The 19157-nt window shown below is 56.7% G+C and overlaps 1 protein-coding gene across 2 annotated transcripts in view; it reads right to left on the bottom strand.

The window, feature by feature from the left end:
• The window catches only part of ZFYVE28 (zinc finger FYVE-type containing 28), a 156899-nt gene extending 137742 nt beyond the window's left edge, over positions 1-19157 (bottom strand). Inside the window, exon 1 of one of the 2 annotated variants that reach the window (XM_032253962.1) lies at positions 18785-19157. In XM_032253962.1, the coding sequence (XP_032109853.1) occupies positions 18785-18823 (39 nt within the window). In that variant the 5' untranslated portion in view covers positions 18824-19157. The remainder of the gene's footprint in view (positions 1-18784) is intronic. The other variant, XM_032253963.1, reaches the window with a different exon arrangement.

Genomic DNA, 19157 nt, shown 5'->3' on the forward strand with positions numbered 1-19157 from the left:
GGGGGTGAGATCCAGCACACAAGGGGAGTGAGATCCAAGGCACAAGGTGGGGGTGAGATCCAGCACACAAGGGGAGTGAGATCCAGGGCACAAGGGTGTGGGGGGTGAGATCCAGCACACAAGGGGGATAAGATCCAGCACACAAGGGGAGTGAGATCCAGGGCACAAGGGTGGGGGGGGTGAGATCCAGCACACAAGGGGGGCGAGATCCAGCGCACAAGGGGGGCGAGATCCAGCACGCATTGGGGGTTGAGATCTAGCCCTGCATTGCGGGGTGCAGCAGGGGGTATGGCTAACTACAAAGCTGCACCAACAGCCTGACTGTCCGTCCAGTCCTGTGTGTTCAGGCCTCTCCTCCCGTCCAGAGGTAGAGTCTCCACTCCTCTTTGTGGACCTCAGCTGGCCCGTGACTTGCCTAGCCTGTGAGAATGCCAGCATTGTCCTACCACACCCCTGACCACAGTGCCCCCAACCATGTCCCCAAGCCACTATACCCTCACAAGGTAGTCCTCAGGAAGGCCAGGGCCTCTGCTGTCTGGTTCTCTGCCAAGTTCTGTGCCAAAGCCTGGCACATCACACATACCCAGTTCATGTCTGTTGAATGAATACATGACTGTTCTAACTCTGTGCCTCTTTTGAGATGGTCAGGGAGGGGCTTATCCTTCCTTCCACTGCACCAGGTGGCCTACAGGGAAGCCGCCTGCCTCCAACCCAGCAAGTGGTGATACCTGGATCCCAAGTGCAGAGCGGAGCGGAAGAAACAGCACAGGCCCGTAACTTGGAGCAGAGCTTGGAGCAGGCCCCAGGCCACCACCCAGACCCAAACCCTGCTGGACATGAGCCCCACCAGTCATATGGGCCCAGACGGGGCTGGGTGCCCTGTCACCTGCGTCAAAGCTTCCTGAGCACAAGGTGAAAGAGGGCCGGGCGCCCACTGTACCCACTACGAGGGACCACCACGTCCTCCTCAGAAAGGGGAGCCCAAGGAAGTGCCGGCACCATACAGCACACACAGGGCAGGGGTGGCCCGCTGCCACTTCCGATGCTGCCTCTCCACATGCAGGGTCCTTCCAGGAGCTCCTCAGGGTGGGCACAGAACCCTGACCCTCCACGGAGCTCCTCGGGGTGGGCACAGAACCCTGACCCTCCACGGGGGCTCCTCGGGGTGTGCACAGAACCCTGACCGTCCTGGGGCTCCTCAGGGTGGGCACAGAACACTGACCCTCCCGGGAGCTCCTGTGACATCAAGAGCCTGCAGCGTCCCTCGGGAGCCACAGGTTAGGGTGAGCACATTTTTACTTGATTGTGCTTAATTCATCTACAGGAATGGTCCTGCGGCTGCACACTTGTGCACAGAGTTGGTGCATCGCAGAATGTCTGGAAGTGCTAAGTGCCATGAATGATGGCCATCAAGTTACTGTGTCATGACACACAAGTGACGCCCTTAATTTAACTCTGTGACAGCACGCGCAATACTGGCCTCCTCACACATTCCCATTACTGGTCTCAGCTCCTAAAATTCAGGTGTGTGAGCCACCGCGATTCGACAGGAGCCCAGGTCCTGAGCCACCACAGGAGTGAGGGTCAAGAGGCCCCCAGATACCCCAGTTTGCCAGGGTATATTAGTCAGGGCTCTCTGGAGGGAGAACTAAGAGGATAGAGACATAAAAAGGGGAGTTTATTTAGTATTAACTCACATGATCACAAGGTCCCACAATAAGCCGTCTGCAAGCTGAGGAGCAAGGAGAGCCAGTCCCAGACAGAAGAACTTGGAATCCGACGTTGGAGGGCAGGGGGCATCTAGCACGGGAGGAGACGTAGACTGGGAGGCGAGGCCTGCTCGCCTTTTCACATTCACTGCCTGCTTTACATTCCAGCCTCACTGGCTGCCCATGGGCTGGCGCCCACCAGATTCAGAGTGGGTCTGCCTGTTGCCCACTGACTCAAGTGTGGGTCTCCCTTGGCTCCACCCACACGGACACACCCAGGATCCATACCTTCATCCTTCAACGCAGTCAACTTGGCAGGATTAACCATCACACAGGATGAGGAATTCCCGAGCAATAGGGCAGAACTATTGATTGTGGTTGACTTACACTCTTTGTCCACAAGGACTGGAGGGGCAGATGTCACACGTCACACGCACACTGAGACTGTCCCCAGGTGAGCACAGTGGGGGATGGAAACCGTGCCTGGGGAGGAAGGCTGGGCAGGGGGGCCATCACGAGTCCCCTCTCCCCAGTACCCAGGGGAAGCACCGGCTCCATGGAACTCAGGGGGACCCTGGAGGGGACAGCCAGTGGGAGGTGAAGGCATCGACCCTGCAGGCCCTGCCACCTTGCGCTGGTCACAGCTCACAAGCAATGACTAACAGCCCAGGGGGGAGGTGCCAATTCAACCCCAAACAGGATACCCCATGTAGAGCCACCCAGGGGTGCCCCAGTTACAGGGCAGGGAGGCAGTGCCACCCCCACCTTGGGCAGGTGGGTGAGGCTAGGGCAGGAGTCCAGGTGCCCACGTCCCACCCTCACAGCCTGTGCAATGGGTGGTCCAGGGCCCAGGTCGCAGGGACACATCCTCCCAGCTGGGCAGCGTTCAGAAGCCATCCAAGCCACAGGATGTTTTCACTCTGACACCCCAGGGTGCCACCTGCCCCGCCTCCTCCTCCTTCTCCTCCTGGCTTCGTGAGTTCTGGGCCAAGGAAGAGAGTGTCTCCAGACAGGCTTTTCAGAGGATAAAACTGCCTTTTCCACAGGCCTGCCTTTTTTGGTCGAAATTGCCAGGAGCCAAAATGAGTGCCTCCTTGAGGTCCCTCGCCACACTGCACCACAGTCCACCCCAAGAACACCCCTAGATTCCTGAGAACCTCTAAGACTTCCAGGGCTCAGGCACAGAGGGGAGGCCCCAGCTCCATGGGAGCCTCTACATCCATCAGCAGCAAAACCCTTGGGGGTCCCAGTGGTAGCAGGGGTCCCGGCCCAAGACCTGGGCTGCGTCCTCTCCTCGCGCCTGTCTAATGAGAAAGAACTTTCAGACAAAACCAGCTCACTTGGCCCTCCCAACGCTCCCCGAAGGTCCGTGTGTGGTGGTGGCCAGCCTGCAGGATTCTGGCCGCCCCGGGGCTTTGTCATGCTGCAGTCTCTGCTGTCAAGAGAAACAGGAAGGAATCCCAGTCCTGCAGGCTGTGGAGGGACAGTGGTAGCAGCTTTTAAAATCCTCTCCCTGGCGCAGGAGGAGGGACTTGCTCAGCTGGGTCCCTAATGAGCATGGAGCTCCGCTGCCACCACTCCCCTCATGCCACCAGGCACCGCACAGACAGCGCTGCCTCAGGGAGCTCGTTTCAACCCAGGGACAGCCGTGCAGAGTGGGTGGGGCCTCTCCTCCCCCCTCCTCCCCCCCCCCCCCCCCCCCCCTTTCCTCCCCCCCCCTTCCAAGGTCAGCTGCCCCAGGATTTGGATCCAGGCGCCGACCCCCCCCCCCAACCCCACCCCACCCCCGCCGCACCTGCGGCCCAGGTTCGGGTTCGCAGAAGGTGCTGGAGGGTGGTGTCCTGCAGCCTCGGCTTGGCTACAGTCCCCAGAAGTCCTGATGGGTCAGCAAGAGCTGAATTAGGCAGAGCTGGCAACAGCGGCAAAAACTAGCGGTAACAGCCTCCAGCCAGCGTCGCAGTCTGAGTCGGCTCCACAAGGCCCCGGGGAAGGGAGGACGGCAAGGAAGCAACACACACAGCACAGCGGGGACTCGCTAGACAGCCAGACAGCCACACAGCCGCGCAGCAACACTAAGACAGACGCCAGAAAAGGCTTCGAGGGGAATATGCAAAACCGTAGCAGCTGTACCAGACTAATAAGCTCAGGTGCGTTTTCACTCTATTTGCCCACCCACATCTAACGGCATCTAAACTCCACCAGTGCCAGAGTTTCAGCTCACTCTGCTTTCAAGCAGCCTCTCACTGCATGAAAACCGGGCAGCATCTGCAGGGCCAGGCCCGCCCCCTCCACCAGGGCCCCTCCTCCTAGCCCAGGACCCCGTCAGCTGACACCAGCATGGTCTTCACGGGGCATGCCTCCCACCGCCCATCCAGCACCTCAGAAACGGGATCCCCACTTGGGAGTCTCCACGAGGCTGGCAAGCCGTTACCTGTGTTTGAGGAAGTCAAAGTACATTGCTGACCTCTCTGACAACACAGGGCACGCAGAACAATGCACACCCTTTCCCCACGGCCACCCGATGACCCTGCTGGGCTGTGACCCAAGCCTGTGTAACCGAAGCTCCTTCTGCTCGGCTGCCGGGGCTACCCTGAGCCCCAGCTCCTCACAGCTGCCCCTACACCCCTAGGGCTGCAGCCCAGGAGGGGACGAAGCCTGTACCCCAGCGCTGGGTCCACAGAGGGATCTGAGACGGGCAAAGGACTCGGGGGACCTTGTCACTGCCACTCAATGGGGGCATGGGGAGACCTTCCATCGGGAGGAAGATGTGGTCACACACAGGAGTGTCAACCCGCAATATTAGCCTTCCGGAATTCTCAGAGCCCGTCCCTGACCAGCCCTGGACTGTACTGGGAGGACATAGCCCCACTTCTGAAGACCTCCCAGGCCTGTGGTTTCAAGGGGTTTGACTTGATTTACAAGCACGGGAGAAGTTCACCAGGACTGGGGCAGCCCAAAGCCATGGCACACAGTGGGGCCACAGATTCCCCCTCAGGCCCCTCACAGCACTCACAGACCCCACCTCCAATGACCCACTCTGCCAAGAACCACAGTGGAAGCCAGCCGAGGTGGCTCACGCCCATAATCCCAGCACATTGGGAGGCCGAGGCGGACAGATCACCTGAGGTCAAGAGTTCGAGACCACCCTGGCCAACATAGTGAAACACTCTCTCTACTAAAAACACAAGAAAAAACTAGGTGGGCGTGGTGGTGCATGCCTGCAGTCCCAGCTACTCAGGAGGCTGAGGCAGGAGAATCACTTGAAACCAAGAGATGAAGGTTGCAGTGCGCTGAGACTGTACCTTTGCACTCCAGCCTGGGCGACAAGAGCGAAACTCCATCTAAAAAGGAACCACAATGGGGAAAGCAGGTGGCAGTTCCTCAAAAAGTTGCACATGGAGCTTCATCGTAATTCCACTCGAGCACTTCCCCAAGATAATCAAACTGCAAAGACTTGAACACACACGCTCAGGCAGCGTCACTCACAACAGCCAAAAATGGAAACTACCCAAATGTCCATCGGCGGGTGAATGGAAAACAGTGGTCTATCCACATCATGGAATATTACTCAGCCACAAAAAATGAAACTCTAACACGTGCTACAACATGGATGAAACTGGAAGTGAAGAAGCCAGACACAAAAGGCCCCAAGCGTACGATTCCTTTTACATGAAACGTCCAGAAAGGCAAACCCACAGAGACGGAAAGCCAACCCGAGGTTCCAGGGCAGGGCAGGGTGAGTGGGGAGTCACTACATAATAGCTGCAGGGTGTCCACACGGGATGATGGGAGAGCACCGGTGATCGCACCACATGGCGAATACAGGAAATAGCACTGCCCGCTTGAAAGGGTTACCTGTATGTTCTGTGAATGTCACTCTCTCCATCTTGCTCTTCTTTTTTCTTTTTTTTTTTTTTTTAGACAGAGTCTTGCTCTGTCGCCCGCGCCCAGGCTGGAGTGCAGTGGCAGTCATAGCTCTCTGGAGCCTCAAACTCCTGGGCTCATGTGATCCATCCCCCTTGGCCTCCCAGATAGCTGGAATTATAGGCGTGCGACACCATGCCCAGCCTCACTTCCTTTTTTTTTTTTTCTCACTTCAATTTCTTAAAAGATTAAAACATATAACAACAAAATTGAACCACAACGAACCCCATCCACAAGCCGAATTTGTGCCCAAAAGTATATCCTTGGACAGTTCCAAAGTGAGCCCCAGATGCCCCCAGATAGTGGCCTGGGCAAAGGGGTGCCTGGCCTGGGGCTTTCAGGAGAGAAGCCATGTGTCTTCCCCATACTCTGCGCAGAACCACGAAGGGAAGACAGGGTGCACTGCCACCTGCTTTTCCATTCTCTCCCCACAGTGAGCTCTGAGGCAGCCCTTCCCCCCACGGTCCTTGGCCTTTTCAGAAGCGTCTGGAGCACACTGTTGGACCAGGTGTGAGAAGACCAGCGGGGCTTCCTGGATGTGGAACGCTGTGGGGGCTGCAGGTTGGCCGTGCTGACGGTCTGTTGATGGGTGCGCCCAGCACCCCTGCAGTTTCCCATCATTCACTGCAGTGCCACGTTCCCACTGCACCCAGCCATGTGGCTGAGCTGTAACCTCAAGCGAGCAGGGCCAAGCTCTGAGATCTTTGGTCAGAGGGAGGGAGCCGGGGCACAGAAGAATGGTCCCAGTGCCCACTGCCCGAGACCTCCCGGCCCTTGGAATGGTCAGGAGGGGGCAGGCGAGGCCGGCAGCCAGTGCTCAGGTCTCTGTCCCTCTGGGTTCCCTTAGTTCTTTCAATAGCTGCAAAATGCCCACTGGCCAGGCGCAGCAGCTCACATTGTAATCCCAGCACTTTGGGAGGCCGAGGCAGGCGGATCATGAGGTCAGGAGTTTGAGATCAGCCTGGCCAACAAGGTGAAACTCCGTCTCTACTAAAAATACGAAAATTAGCTGGGCGTGGTGCTGTGTGCCTGTAATCCCAGTGATTCGTGAGGCTGAGGCAGGAGAACCGCTGGAACCCGGGAGGTGGAGGTTGCAGTGAGCCGAGATCGCGCCACTGCACTCCAGCCTGGGGGACAGAGTGAGACTCCATCTCAAAAACAAAACAAAACAAAAAAAAACAACGCCCACTGGGAAGGAGCTGCCCAAGAGCTCCTATGACTGAGACCAGGTTTAAGGGGGTGGGACAGTGAGGCCCGGGAGCCACCATGTGCAGCAGGAAGCCGTCCCCCCCCTGTGGGGGAACATGCTGTCACTTTGCTTTGAGCTCTGTGCTTATCCGACACAGGACAACTTCACTTCCTTGCTTTTGGTAAATGCCTGGTACCTTTTCTGCCCCTTTCCTTTCAGCCTTTCTACAGAAGCCATCTCGTGGCCATCTCTTGCCAGCAGCACAAGGCTGGACTGCTGGAGGCACAAGTGCGATCTCAGCCTCTGGCAGGTGGGTTTGCTCCACTCACTGTGACTCCCGACTTATGTGCAATTGTTTCTACAGCTTCATTTTCTGCCTTTTGTTTGATGTGGCTTGGCTTTGCTGCCCTCTTCCCATCCTTTCCTGCTTGGATTGGATTATTTCCTTTATTCTCTCTTCTCCCGCTCCTGGTTTAGAAGTTATCCATTCTCTGTGACTATGATCCTAGTGCCCACCTATGGTGATTCACACACTTATCTCATGGCCTCAAGTCTGCCACCATTGCCAGCCTCATTGCAAACCGTCAAAGACCTGGGCGCCAGCTCTGATCGCGGTCCAGGCACTGCTGTCCAGAATTTCCACTCCCCCTTGCCGGGAGCATGGGTCCTCACGCTCCCCGAGGTGACGGCTGCTTCCATCTGCCCACTCCCTCCCGACTCCTGTGCCCACCATGGCAGCTGCCTCCCACCCCTTCCTTCTGACTTTGATTTTCCTCCTGGAGTACATTTTCCAGCACTTCTCCAGCAAAGATTTGGGGGTGGTTACTTTTTTGCGTTCGTCTAAAACTGTCTTCCATTTTGCTCGCCTCTGTGAGCAACAGCTTAGATAAGCGCAGACCTCTGCTCTCACCGTGCTGCCTTTGGCCCTTGTAAGGTTTCGCTCCTCAGTCCTGCGGGCCTCGAGTCTTCAGCCCGTCCAGCAGAGGTGCCTGTGAGTCGCAGCCTGTCCCCTCAGTACTGCGTTCTGCAGTTTCACTCTGCTGTGACCAGCTGTGCCACTGATCCCATCTGGGGTGTGGGCTTATGAACCTGATGATTCAACTCGGGAAGATCCTCCGCGGGGAGATGAAAACAGCCTCCTCTTTCTCCCTGCTCTCGTTCCTGAAGTCCCAGGAGTTGCATCTTGAGCCTTCTCATCCCTCTGTGCCTCAGAACCTCCCACAATTGTCCAGGCTGGAGCGCAGTGGCTCCATCTCAGCTCACTGCAACCTCCGCCTCCCAGATTCAAGCCACTCTCCGGCCTCAGCCTCCTGAGTAGCTGGGATTACAGGCATGGACCACCACACCCAGCTAATTTTGTATTTTTAGTAGAGACAGGGTTTCTCCCTATTGGTCAGGCTGGTCTTGAACTCCGGACCTCAGGTGATTCACCGCCTCGGCCTCCCAAAGTGCTGGGATGACAGGCATGAGCCACTGTGCCCAGCCAGCCCTGCGGTTCTATCCTCAGTCTCTTGGCTTGGTTTGAGCTTATGCAGGCTAGAGTTTGTGCTCATGGAGAACCCTTTCCCTACTGTTTTGTACCTTTCTGCTATGAACTCCATTTCAGAGGTGTGGCAGGAAGGCTCCTCCAGCACACCGCGTACCTCACTCAGCCAGGCTGCCCAGTTGACCCTTAGCCCCACTCAGTACTGAAGCAGCCCACAGGGCTTTCCTGACCGCTGGCCTCTGCGCCTCAAGGCTACACATTCCATCTGACCCTTGCTCCAACCCACCCCCACTGGAGCAATGCCTCGCCCAGCCCCGTAGCAACACGTCTCCCCTAGCCCCCCACCAGGCCCTGAGCCCCACTGTGAGTGCTCCCAGGACACATCCTACCAAACCAGCACTTTCCCACATCCCCACACCTGCCCTTTGAGATGTGACTCTGCTACTCCCCCCTCGAAGAATGGAGGTGACAGCCCCTCCCCTTTAATGGGTGCTGGCCTGTGGACACTGTGGAGGTGATGCTGTGTGACTTCCAGGCTGGGCCTCAGGACCACTCTGCCACTCTGCTCCACTGCCCTGAGACTCAGCACTGGGGAGAAAGCCTGGAGGGGGCCTGCCCGACAGCTGCACTGGCTAGGGTGTACCAAAGGCCCCAAGATGGTTCACCTGGCTGACCCTGCCCAATTGAGGCCCCCCCAGATGAGGCCCCACCCATGTAAGCCTACCTGGATGATGAAGCCCCCCCAGAGGAGCCTCACCCACATGAGCTCACCTAGATAAAGCCCCCCCAGATGAAGATGCACCCAGTGAAGCCTTGCCCAGATAAAGCCCCCCCAGGTGAGCCCTGCCCAGGTAAGCCCACCTAGATGATGATGCCCCGCCCAGATGAAGCACCACCCAGATGTAGCCCTATCCGGATGAGCCCTGCCCAGGTAAGCCTGCCTAGATGATGAAGCCCTGCCCAGATAAAGCTACACCCAGGTGAAGCCCCACCCAGATGACGCCCCGCCCAGTTGTAGCCCTATCCAATGGCCCCTGTGCTCCAAGCACACAGAGCCTTCCACACCCCCTTCCATTCACATCTCAGCAGCCCCTTCACCCCTCCCGCGGCTGCTGTCTGTCCCTCTGACCCCTGGCTCAGGCAAGGCCCACAGGACCTGACAGCCTTGAAGCGTCCCGCTGGGCAGTGAGCCCTGTCCATATAAGCCCTGCCTAGATGACGCCACACCCAGATGAGCCCCGCCCCACAGGCTGATCCACCCAATCCTGACTGGGGCAGAAGTGATGGTTTGAAGCTCTCAGTGCTGGGTGGTTTCTAAGCAGACCCTCCCATGTGCTCAGCTTTAGGTTTTAGTTTCCTTTTATTTCTGGCACTAGGGGTTATGCCCTCTCTCTTGCCAGCTCCGTACTTTTAAAAGTGTTTTAGTGACTTTATCCAGCATTCCTGGGCACCTCGCAGTGGGGAGGTCTGCCTTTCCTCGGTCTGAGACTCAGCCCTAAACTACCCCCCCGCCCGGCCCCCCACCCTCACAGTCCCGGTGGAGTTGCAAGGGCACCAAAAGCACTGTCCAAACCCCAACTCCTGCACCCCACTCCCACCCCCAGCTCCTCTCCAGAGCTCCCCATCCTCAAACAGCACCCCTCCCCACCCAGGCCCCACCCCCACCGGGCCCAGGTCCACCCACTTTCTCCATCCAGAGTAACCTGCTGCCCTCCTCTCAGTGGAATCCCCGCCACCCACCAGTCCCAGCTTCCAGCCTTGTCTTTCCCACAGCAGGCCTGAAAGGACCCCGCAAACAGCAGCCCGGACCCCAGCATGCCCCCACCTTCCTTGACTGTGACCCATCCCCAGGCAACCTCCCAGCCCCCCTTGGCAGCGATTCCACCTCGTCCCCTGTGCTCCAAGCACACAGAGCCTTTCGGGCTCCCTGACCCACACCCCCTTCCATTCACATCTCAGCAGCCCCTTCACCCCTCCCCCGGCTGCTGTCTGTCCCCCTGACCCCTGGCTCAGGCAAGGCCCACATGACCTGACAGCCTTGAAGCTTCCTGCTGGGCAGCCCTGCCAGCGCTGTGAGAAGGCTGAGTCCAGTGCGCCCACGGTGGGGTCCGGGGGACTCACCCCTGCAGGCAGCTCTGTGGGAGGAGGTCAGTCTGAGAAATTTGTCAGAACTACCCAACTGCGATCAGTCCCAGACACAGAGCTCCTGCACGCTGTCTTCTGGAAGCCCCTGGACAAAGGCCCCGGCAGCAGCCCAGGGTGGGAGGAGAGGCTGGGCTGGGACCTGAGGATCCATCTTCAGAGGCCAGGAAGATGTCAGCCGGCCCGGCTGGCAGGGTGCTTTCCAAAGCCCCCAGGTCAGCTGCCTACACCAAGAAGCCAAACCCAAGAACCGTGGCCCTGGACCTGTTTTTTTACTCAGGGGCAAAACACCTTTTCTCTTGATTATCTGTTAACCTCAAAAAGTGCTACAGTTCCTTTTTTTTTAATTGAGGTGAAATCCACACAACATATAATTGGCTGTCTTAAAGGGTACAGTTCAATGCCATTACTGTATTCACAATGCTGTCCACCCATCACCTCTCTCTGCATCAAAACCCTCTCATCACCCCAAAAGGAAACCCCACACCCTTCAAGTAATCACTCTCCATTCCCACTTCCACTCTGCAGCCCCTGGCAGCCACCTGCCTGCTTTCTGTCTCAACGGATCTGTCTCTTCTGGACATCTCACAGAAATGGAATCATACCAGATGCAGCCTTGCACCACTGGCTTCCTTCAGTCAGCACACTGTCTTTCAGGCTCATGGCTATGGCTTGTACCCTCCCTTTCTAATGCTAATGCCATGCCAGGGTGCAGAGGGACCACATTTACCTCTTCTTCCTTCAATGGACGTTTGAGGTGTTTCCCCCTTTAGGCGATTATGTATAGACCTGCTGTGAACATGAATGTACAATTCTTTTTTTTTTTTTTGAGACAGAGCCTCGCTCTGTGACCCAGGCTGGAGTGCAGTGGCACAATCTTGGCTCACCTCAACCTCCACCTCCCAGGCTCAAACAATTCTCCTGCCTCAGCCTCCGGAGTAGCGGGACTACAGGCGAGTGCCATCATGCCCAGCATTTTTTTTTTTTTTTTTTTTTTTTTAGTAGAGATGGGTTTCATTGTGTTAGCCAGGATGGTCTCTATCTCCTGACCTTGTGATCCACCCGACTTGGCCTCCCAAAGTGCTGGGATTATAGATGTGAGCCGCCATGCCTGGCCGAGTGTACAAGTCTTAAATGTATCTGACATTTAAGTAGTTGATTCTGCTTTTAGGTGTTTTTTGTAATCACAACATCTCTAAAAATAATTGGAAACATTCTTAAAAACTGAAATCCAAAGAAAAAAATATTGCCCTAAGGACACCATCCTAAATTGGGTGTGCTAGCCCAGTCTCCCAAGAAGCCAGTGTAAAATACCACCCTATCTGGTGGGGGACACCCAGGGGCAGCACAGCTAGAACCCCACCCATGACAGAGACTGAGAGCCAGCCATGCAATTTAGGCCCATGCGCCTTGGCCATGGAGGGGCCCCACTTGATGTGCTCCCCCTATACCCCCTGCCTCCCTCCAGCAGGAAAACAATGAGAAACGGAATGACTTCAAAATACTTACTGTAAGACGGAAAAAATCATTCCATTCATCTTATCCAACTATTCTACATAAATTACCATAACATGAAATGTTCTATTCTACTTCTGCTTAATCTATTCAGATCAGTAAAAAAAAAAAAATCCATTCACTTTTGTCTTCCTCCTTCAAATACTTGACTTGCCCATCAATATCTATGTTTTTCTGCAATCCAGCTGAGAAAAGCACAAAAGTAATCATTTCACCAAATGGGATTCATGTAAAATCCATGACAGGTACAGCTCCTTCCTGCAGGAAAGGAGATGTCACCTGATACATACGGATGCCAGCTCTGGGGTCCCATGGACCTGAGTGTGAACCCCAGCTCTGCTTCCTCCCAGCTGAAGAGGTTCCAGCCAGGTGACTTGTCCTCCCTGAGACTCCGTTTGTAAAACAGGGTGCATCAGCATGGTTTAAGCATTAACAAATGACCCTGAACAGATAGAAGCGCCTTAACAGATAGACGTTTATCCCCCTCACATCACAGTGCAGTGTGAGTGCACTCCAAACCCCTCCCTCCTGCCACCCCATGGAGTCCCCTCCTGGGTCCTGAGCATCTGGCCAACAAATGGTGGACACAGGCCATGAGAGGACAGCATGAGAGGTTTGGGGGCCAGTCCGGCATCGTGAACCCCATTGCTGCCCACACTAGCTGCAGTCAGCCCTGGTCCTGTCAACCACGGAGGAGGCAGGTCCCCACATGGTGGGCGAGCACATGGCAGCATCTCTACCCTGAGGCGCAGGCAGGGGGCAGAGCAACATCCTTCATCACCATGGGTACCTGTAAATGGACCCACAGGGATGCCTGAGGGGTCTTCAGTCAGGGTCTGTTCCCAGCAACCAAGCACCTGCCACCCACCAGAAAAAGGAGCAGGGGTGGCAGGCCCCCACTGAGACCCTTTCGCTCTCAGAATGGCCCGGCTGGAGGAGCTGGAAGCCGTGACAGCCTCTGGGACTCCAAGAAATACTGACATGAAACCCTAAGTAACTAAATGCTGGTGCTGTGGAAGTCCACGCCCAGTTACCCCACCCACTGGTTCTGCCCATATTGACTGGGGTCCTTCAATGAGCTATCACTGTGAGCTTGGACAAAGATGGTCTCCTCAGAGGCTCCCAGCAATTCCACAGGGCAGGTCCCCCATCCCCACCTGAAAGCTAGGGAAACTGAGGCACAGGTGTGGAAGGGATGAGAATTCCCAGCCAGGCCCTGGAGCAGAAGCCCTGCAGCTCCAATGCTACCTAGACACATGGCCGGCAACCACTGAAGACAAGAAAACACAGGGAAAGGGCAGAAACCCACAACCTTTCAGCATTTATTTCTCTTTGAAATGTAATTGGCTCACCATTATTCACCTTTGCACCCAGCACACCCTGTGGCTGCACAGGGCCGTCAACTCACACACAACCACACCCTGGCCTGGCCGTCACTTACCAGCTCTCAGATGTGCCCTTTCACACATTCGGAGCAAGCACATCTGGAACTCTGGGAATTCTTGGTGGCTGAAACCAGCCATTGAAGCCTCCTTAAATTACCCATCTCTCCTCTTAAGGTTGAACGAAATGACCTAAAAACACTCTGCCTGTGAGGCAGGGCACTAAGCCTGGCTTCCCTCCCCGACGCGCGCTGCCTGCTCGGTCCACACATCCATTATACGAAGCTCTTGACTTCCTGCCTCTGACTCTCCCATTTAACAGAAACCATACCAGACGTTTCCAGCAAGCGCGCGGCCCTGCCCTGCCCTGCCAGGGAAGGAGAGCCCTGAGTGATGACAGTTGGCACAGCGAGTAATGCCTGCCCTCTGTCTGCAGCCCAGTCTCTCAACTGCCCTGTAAATGCTCCTGGCACAGGGCAAGGCGCGTGAGGTCCCACACTCCCCCAACCACAAACAGGAACCTCAGCAAAGTGCAGGGAATGAGATGTAAGCCCTGCTAAGAGTCACCTCCTAGGAGACCAGGGAGTGGGTTCTACAAAGCCACCTTAAGAGCAGATGGACTCGGGCTTCTTAGCACTGCACTCCCGCTGATCACAGCCTGAGAGCTGATGTGGAAAGGAAGGCTCTCTGGGAGGGGTGGGACACCCTGGACACAGAGGCGGGGAGCCCCAGAGCCTTCTGAATTCAGAAAACCCCTTTCGACAGAGAGAGACCGGTGTGCGGGGCCAGCCACACCTGCTCTGACTCAGCGCTGCCAAGCATCCTCCCAGGACTTCCCGAGCCCCCTCCGTGCCAAGCGCCCACCAGGAGAGGGAGCACTGCTGGGCTCAGCCTGCGCAGCGTCCAGAGCATTGACTTTCCAGTAGCTCACCTCGCAGAGAAACGTGCCAGGCCAAGGACAACCTCCTGCCGCAGCTGAGCACTTAGAGTTGACCAGCTGAAAACCAATCCATCGGTAGCCTGGCTAGAGTCATAACTCAAATCCCAAGCTCCTGGATCAGGGTCTATGTGTGGCATGGAGCACGGACGCAGTGCGTAGGGACAGCAGTTCACTTCTGGGGTGTCACGTGCTGGTGACTGCCCTCTCACAGGTCCCACTCCTGCTAGACCCCAGTTTCCACCAAGACCCCTCCCACAGCACTCCAAGCCCCAGCTATGTATTTCTGGCAGGTCTCTGTCATCACCTGTCACTCTCAGCCACCAGTGGGCAGCCCTAACCAGAGGGCCAGGCTGCACCTCATCTCTGAGCATTGGGACCAAACAGACATACCCCGGCCTTGCCTGGTATATTACCACCGATGGGCAGCTCTCTTCAAGGGCCCGTGACCAGGTGGGCTGAAACCCTGGAAATCCCTGGGTGACTGAGGCTGGGTTAACACAAGAGCCAAACGGCAGGAGGTCCCATGCTCAGTGCTGCTCAGTCCTAGCAGGTTCCCACAAAACATGCCAATGGGGTTGGCCCCCAGGCAGACTTTACCAGGCCCAAAAAGTTCTTCTTTTAAAAAGCACACACCCCCAGCACATCACAAAGGCCATGTCATCGCTAATCTGGGCATGGAACATTTACAGGAAGTTGCCAAATACACGTCACTCAGTAAGGCAGATTTATAAGGAATGTTCCCCTGCAAAGAGGTGGGACAAGAAAAGCTCAGAAGCCCCCACTCTGAAGATGGTCTAGGGGTGCAGACAAGCAAGCTGTTCTCAGGGTACGTGGTTGGGCATGGTAACCCGCCACCAGGGAATTTCCCATCCACCTGGCCAGCATCACCCACCGAGGGCCAATTCCTCCTCAAAGATGGAAAACACATGTTCATCCTGGTGATTATTAATATGCTCTTTGGGGATAGCTGGGCAATCTCGGCCAGATCCTGGTAAGGGTCCAGGTCCCTTTCCCCCTTGCTGGGAGTTCTCACCTCCTAGTGACCAGGAACCTCCAGCCAGGTCACTCAATAGAAAGTCATAACCAAACAAGAAACACAGCACTGAGACTTTTGTTTCAAATGCAGACACCAACTATGCTAAAATGGTTCACCTTTCTAAAGCATCCACTCTCTTGGAAAGACTTTACCTAAAGAAAAACAAAAAAGTATTTCACCAACATCAACAAAGCAGGACAAGCTGACAGGTTTTCCTGCACCGTCTCTTCCGGGTAATGTTCAAAGTCAGGATAATCCCAATACTTTACATGGAGAAAAATCATACTGGTGTTTAAAAGACTGATTAAAGACAGTGAATAGAAATATAATTTGCAAATGTCACTTTAATGTTAAACTTTTATGTTATTCATCAGGCATTCTTTTATTCAACTTAGGTAGCTAATACTGTAGCTAATTTTTATTCAGATATTAAAATCTGTGTCACGTAGGAATATTTTTAAGCATTTCCAATTGCTTCTTGGAACTATAAGACCAGTGAATAATATTTTCATTTCAGAATATTTTCCACCATGTTGTAATGAACAAGAAGCTCAGTGTTGGCCAGGCACAGTGGCTCACACCTGTAACCCCAGCACTTGGGGAGGCTGAGGCAGGAGGATTGCTTGAGGCCAGGAATTTGAGTCCAGCCTGGGCAACATAGTGAGACCCCCTCTCCACAAACACACACACACATACACACACACATTAAAAAACTTATAAAAATCTCAGTGTGCAGTTTTAAACCAAAGCAGGAATTCAATTAAAAATGCAGTTCGAATTGTACATCTATCTAAATACAAAGTGGGAAAAAAAATTCCTAAGTGCAGGCAACAGTCTCCCCCAGATGCATCCTCCCACAGTAACGTTTAACACTTCAACTCTTCAGGCCCAGAATCTTCCCAGGACTGACTGTGTGCTTATTTGTGCCAAAATGTGTTAAATTAGACAGGAAGGAGAAGCATAAAATTCAATTCATAATCCAAGGCAAGAATCTGAGCTTTGGTTTGAAAAATGAAAAGCTATGGGGTGACATAACACCCTCCAACCCTTCAAACAATCAAGATATTTAGCTCCAAGGACAGATCTCAAATAAGAGACAGCCAAAGTACAGTCTGCCCACAGGGCACCAGCTCCCAGAAAATGCCACGGCCAGAGAGAGATCTGAGATGGAGATATATCTCCAGTCCAGAGCTCAAGAGCTAGACCACACAGCCTGCCAGGAAAAGACAACCAGAAAAAGGAGAGGTGCAGATGAACCCTGTTCCCTCCCTTCCCCGGAAGCACACAGCCCGGCTGATCTCTGGGATCAGCTGATTCACTGACTGTGCCTCTTGGTGCCTGTCGCCTGCCTGGAAAGGCAGCTACCTGCTGAAGAGGAAATGTTAGGAACACAATTCATAATTCTTGGGACAACCTCTAATATCATGTTCCACCTTTAAAGTGTCTTCCTAAACGAAAACAGACAAGGCCACTCTGAAATTATTCAGCTACTCATGAAACAGAGTCTAGTACTATTTTTCCTTCCTTTTCAACACTGTAAGAAGGGCGATCCTCCAAATGCGGCCTCTTCCGCAGCCACGTCTTGAGGGGCATCTGCTGGTGTCCGAGCAAGTGCTTTCGGCGACACCAGAATGTCACTTAAGACCTGAGAACATTTCTTCAACTGCCTCCCGCCATTTGTCACAGAAAATAATGCTGCTGCATGCCCCCAAAACGCCGTTTCACAAGTGGGTTTCTGTAACTGGTGAGGAAAAGTTACTGGAACCAAACGCCACTCCTCATACAGCTGTCCAGAGCGGAGGCCACCGCCCTCCCCGGGCAGAGGCTCCTGGGGGCCGCAGGCAGGACTGAGAGGGGCTCGGTGGGGCTGCAAAAAGGTAGGCTGGGCGCAGAAGGCAGAGGCGCAGCCCCAAACCACACCCAGCGCCAGAAAGCTCAAGGCTCTGGACCAACCCTTAAGAAGTCGCTGCTAGGAACTGGGAGGTTGGGAGCAGGGAGCGCCGCCACAACAGGCACCAAGGAACCCTGAGTTCCACACCCCCTCCCCGCAATCCCCTCCGGGCCAGGCCAAGGCCGAGCAAGGGGCGCCCCAGGTACCGAAAGCCCTCAACCCAACACTCCTGCAATGCCAAGCAGAATCCCACAACCTCAAACGCTGTGAAGCGCGCGCCAAACATCCGTGCTCCTCTTCCAAACCCACCTCCCGCCTTCTGGAATGGGCGCTCGGGAGGCGAGGATTTCAGGAGACCCCCCCACCACCGTGACAGATCCCCCACGGTGGAGGCGGCGGCCTGGGGGACGCGGGACGGGGACAGGCGGTGAGCGGAAGGAGGAGGGGTAGGTCGGCAACGCTGTGGCCTCCGACATCCGAGCTGCCGGGACGCAGCGCTGGCCCCACTCCCGCCCTTGCTCGCCACGGTGACCCCACCCGAGCCTTGCCCTCCCCCAAGATCTCAGGGCCCGGCCTCCCCGCTGCGCCGGTCCGGGGGTGCCACCCTTGGACCCCCAGATGAGCCCTGGACCCAGCGCCGGGATCCCGAACACCGCGGTGCCTAGACCCCGCGCCGAGAGCGCCCGGCCCTGCTCCGGCTGCAGCGGACACGAGCCCCAGGCGGGCTGCAGGGACGCAGCGCCCGCAGTGCGACTGGCGCAGCCGCCCGAACCCCGACTTCGCGGCGCTAGGAGGGGCGCGGGCGCCCGCTGGGGAGCCGCACTTCCCGCCCCGCCAAGGCTGCTGGGCACCGGCGCACTCGCCCCACGGGCCGGGCGGAGGACCTGTCCGGGGTTCCAGAGGACGAGAGTGGAGAAGAGACGAGATAGGGTCAAGGGCGGGGACGCGAACTGGGGCGAGGTGCGGATCCGTCCTGCTTCGGGAAGGGAGGCCGCTGGCAGTGCCATCAGGATCGTCTCTGGACACGCACGGACGGGTCTGCCCTGGACCCGGGGATTGGGGAAGGAGGGTTCTCTCAGAACCTGGGGAAGTGGGGGGAGGGTTTGTTCTGGAGTGCGGAGGGAGGTCCATTCTCGGCCCCGGACGATGGGGGTGGGGGCAGGAGTGGAATGAGGGGGCGTCCCCGGTGCAGGGAGGGGAGATGGAGAAGTAGTAGGGGGTCGGCTCCGGGCTAGGGACAACGAGGTGCAGGAGGGGACCGTCCAGGACCGGGATGCCGAGGGAGAGGGGCCGTTGTCGGGGAGGGAAAGTGCGCCCTGGCCGGAGAGGAGGAGCAGGACGGTCAGTCCTGGACCCGGGCTTAGGAAGCGGGGAGAGGTTCGGATGCGCCCCAGGGACAGGGCGGGGAAGGTCTGTCCAAGTCGCAGAGAGGAGGGAAGGACGTCGGCGGTGGGAGAAGCGGCTGGCCACTGACAGGCAAAGGGGGTCCGTCTCGGAGGGCGGACGGGCGGTCCTGGGGAGGGCAGAGGCCGCGGCGCGGGGGGCGTCCGGCCCGAGCGGGGCCGCTCACCTTCGGTTTGTAGAGCCACTTTCGGAACCTGTTCATCATCGCCGCGGCGGCCCTGGCCGGGCTCCGGGAGGCCCTCGCCCTCCGCAGCGCTGCGCCCCGGCCCGGCTGCGGCGCGGGGCGGACGCGGAGGCACGGCCGGGGTTCCCGCGCAGTCGCGGGGCGGCTGAGGCAGCGGAGCCGGGGGCGCCGAGCGGGCGGCGGGCAGGTGCGCGGGGCGGGCGCGCGGGGCAGGTGCGCGGCCCTGAGGATGCTCTGCGAGCGGCGCCGGGCGGACCCTCAGACCCGGGAGCGGGCGCTCGGCGCAGGGACCGACGCGGGCACGGGGGCGCGCGGCTCCTCGCGGCTCACTGACACCCGGCGCTCCGCCGGTCAC

The sequence above is a fragment of the Sapajus apella genome, unplaced genomic scaffold (genome assembly GCF_009761245.1).
Source record: "Sapajus apella isolate SASKATOON/1434 unplaced genomic scaffold, GSC_monkey_1.0 scaffold85, whole genome shotgun sequence".
NCBI classification, from domain to species: domain Eukaryota; kingdom Metazoa; phylum Chordata; class Mammalia; order Primates; family Cebidae; genus Sapajus; species Sapajus apella.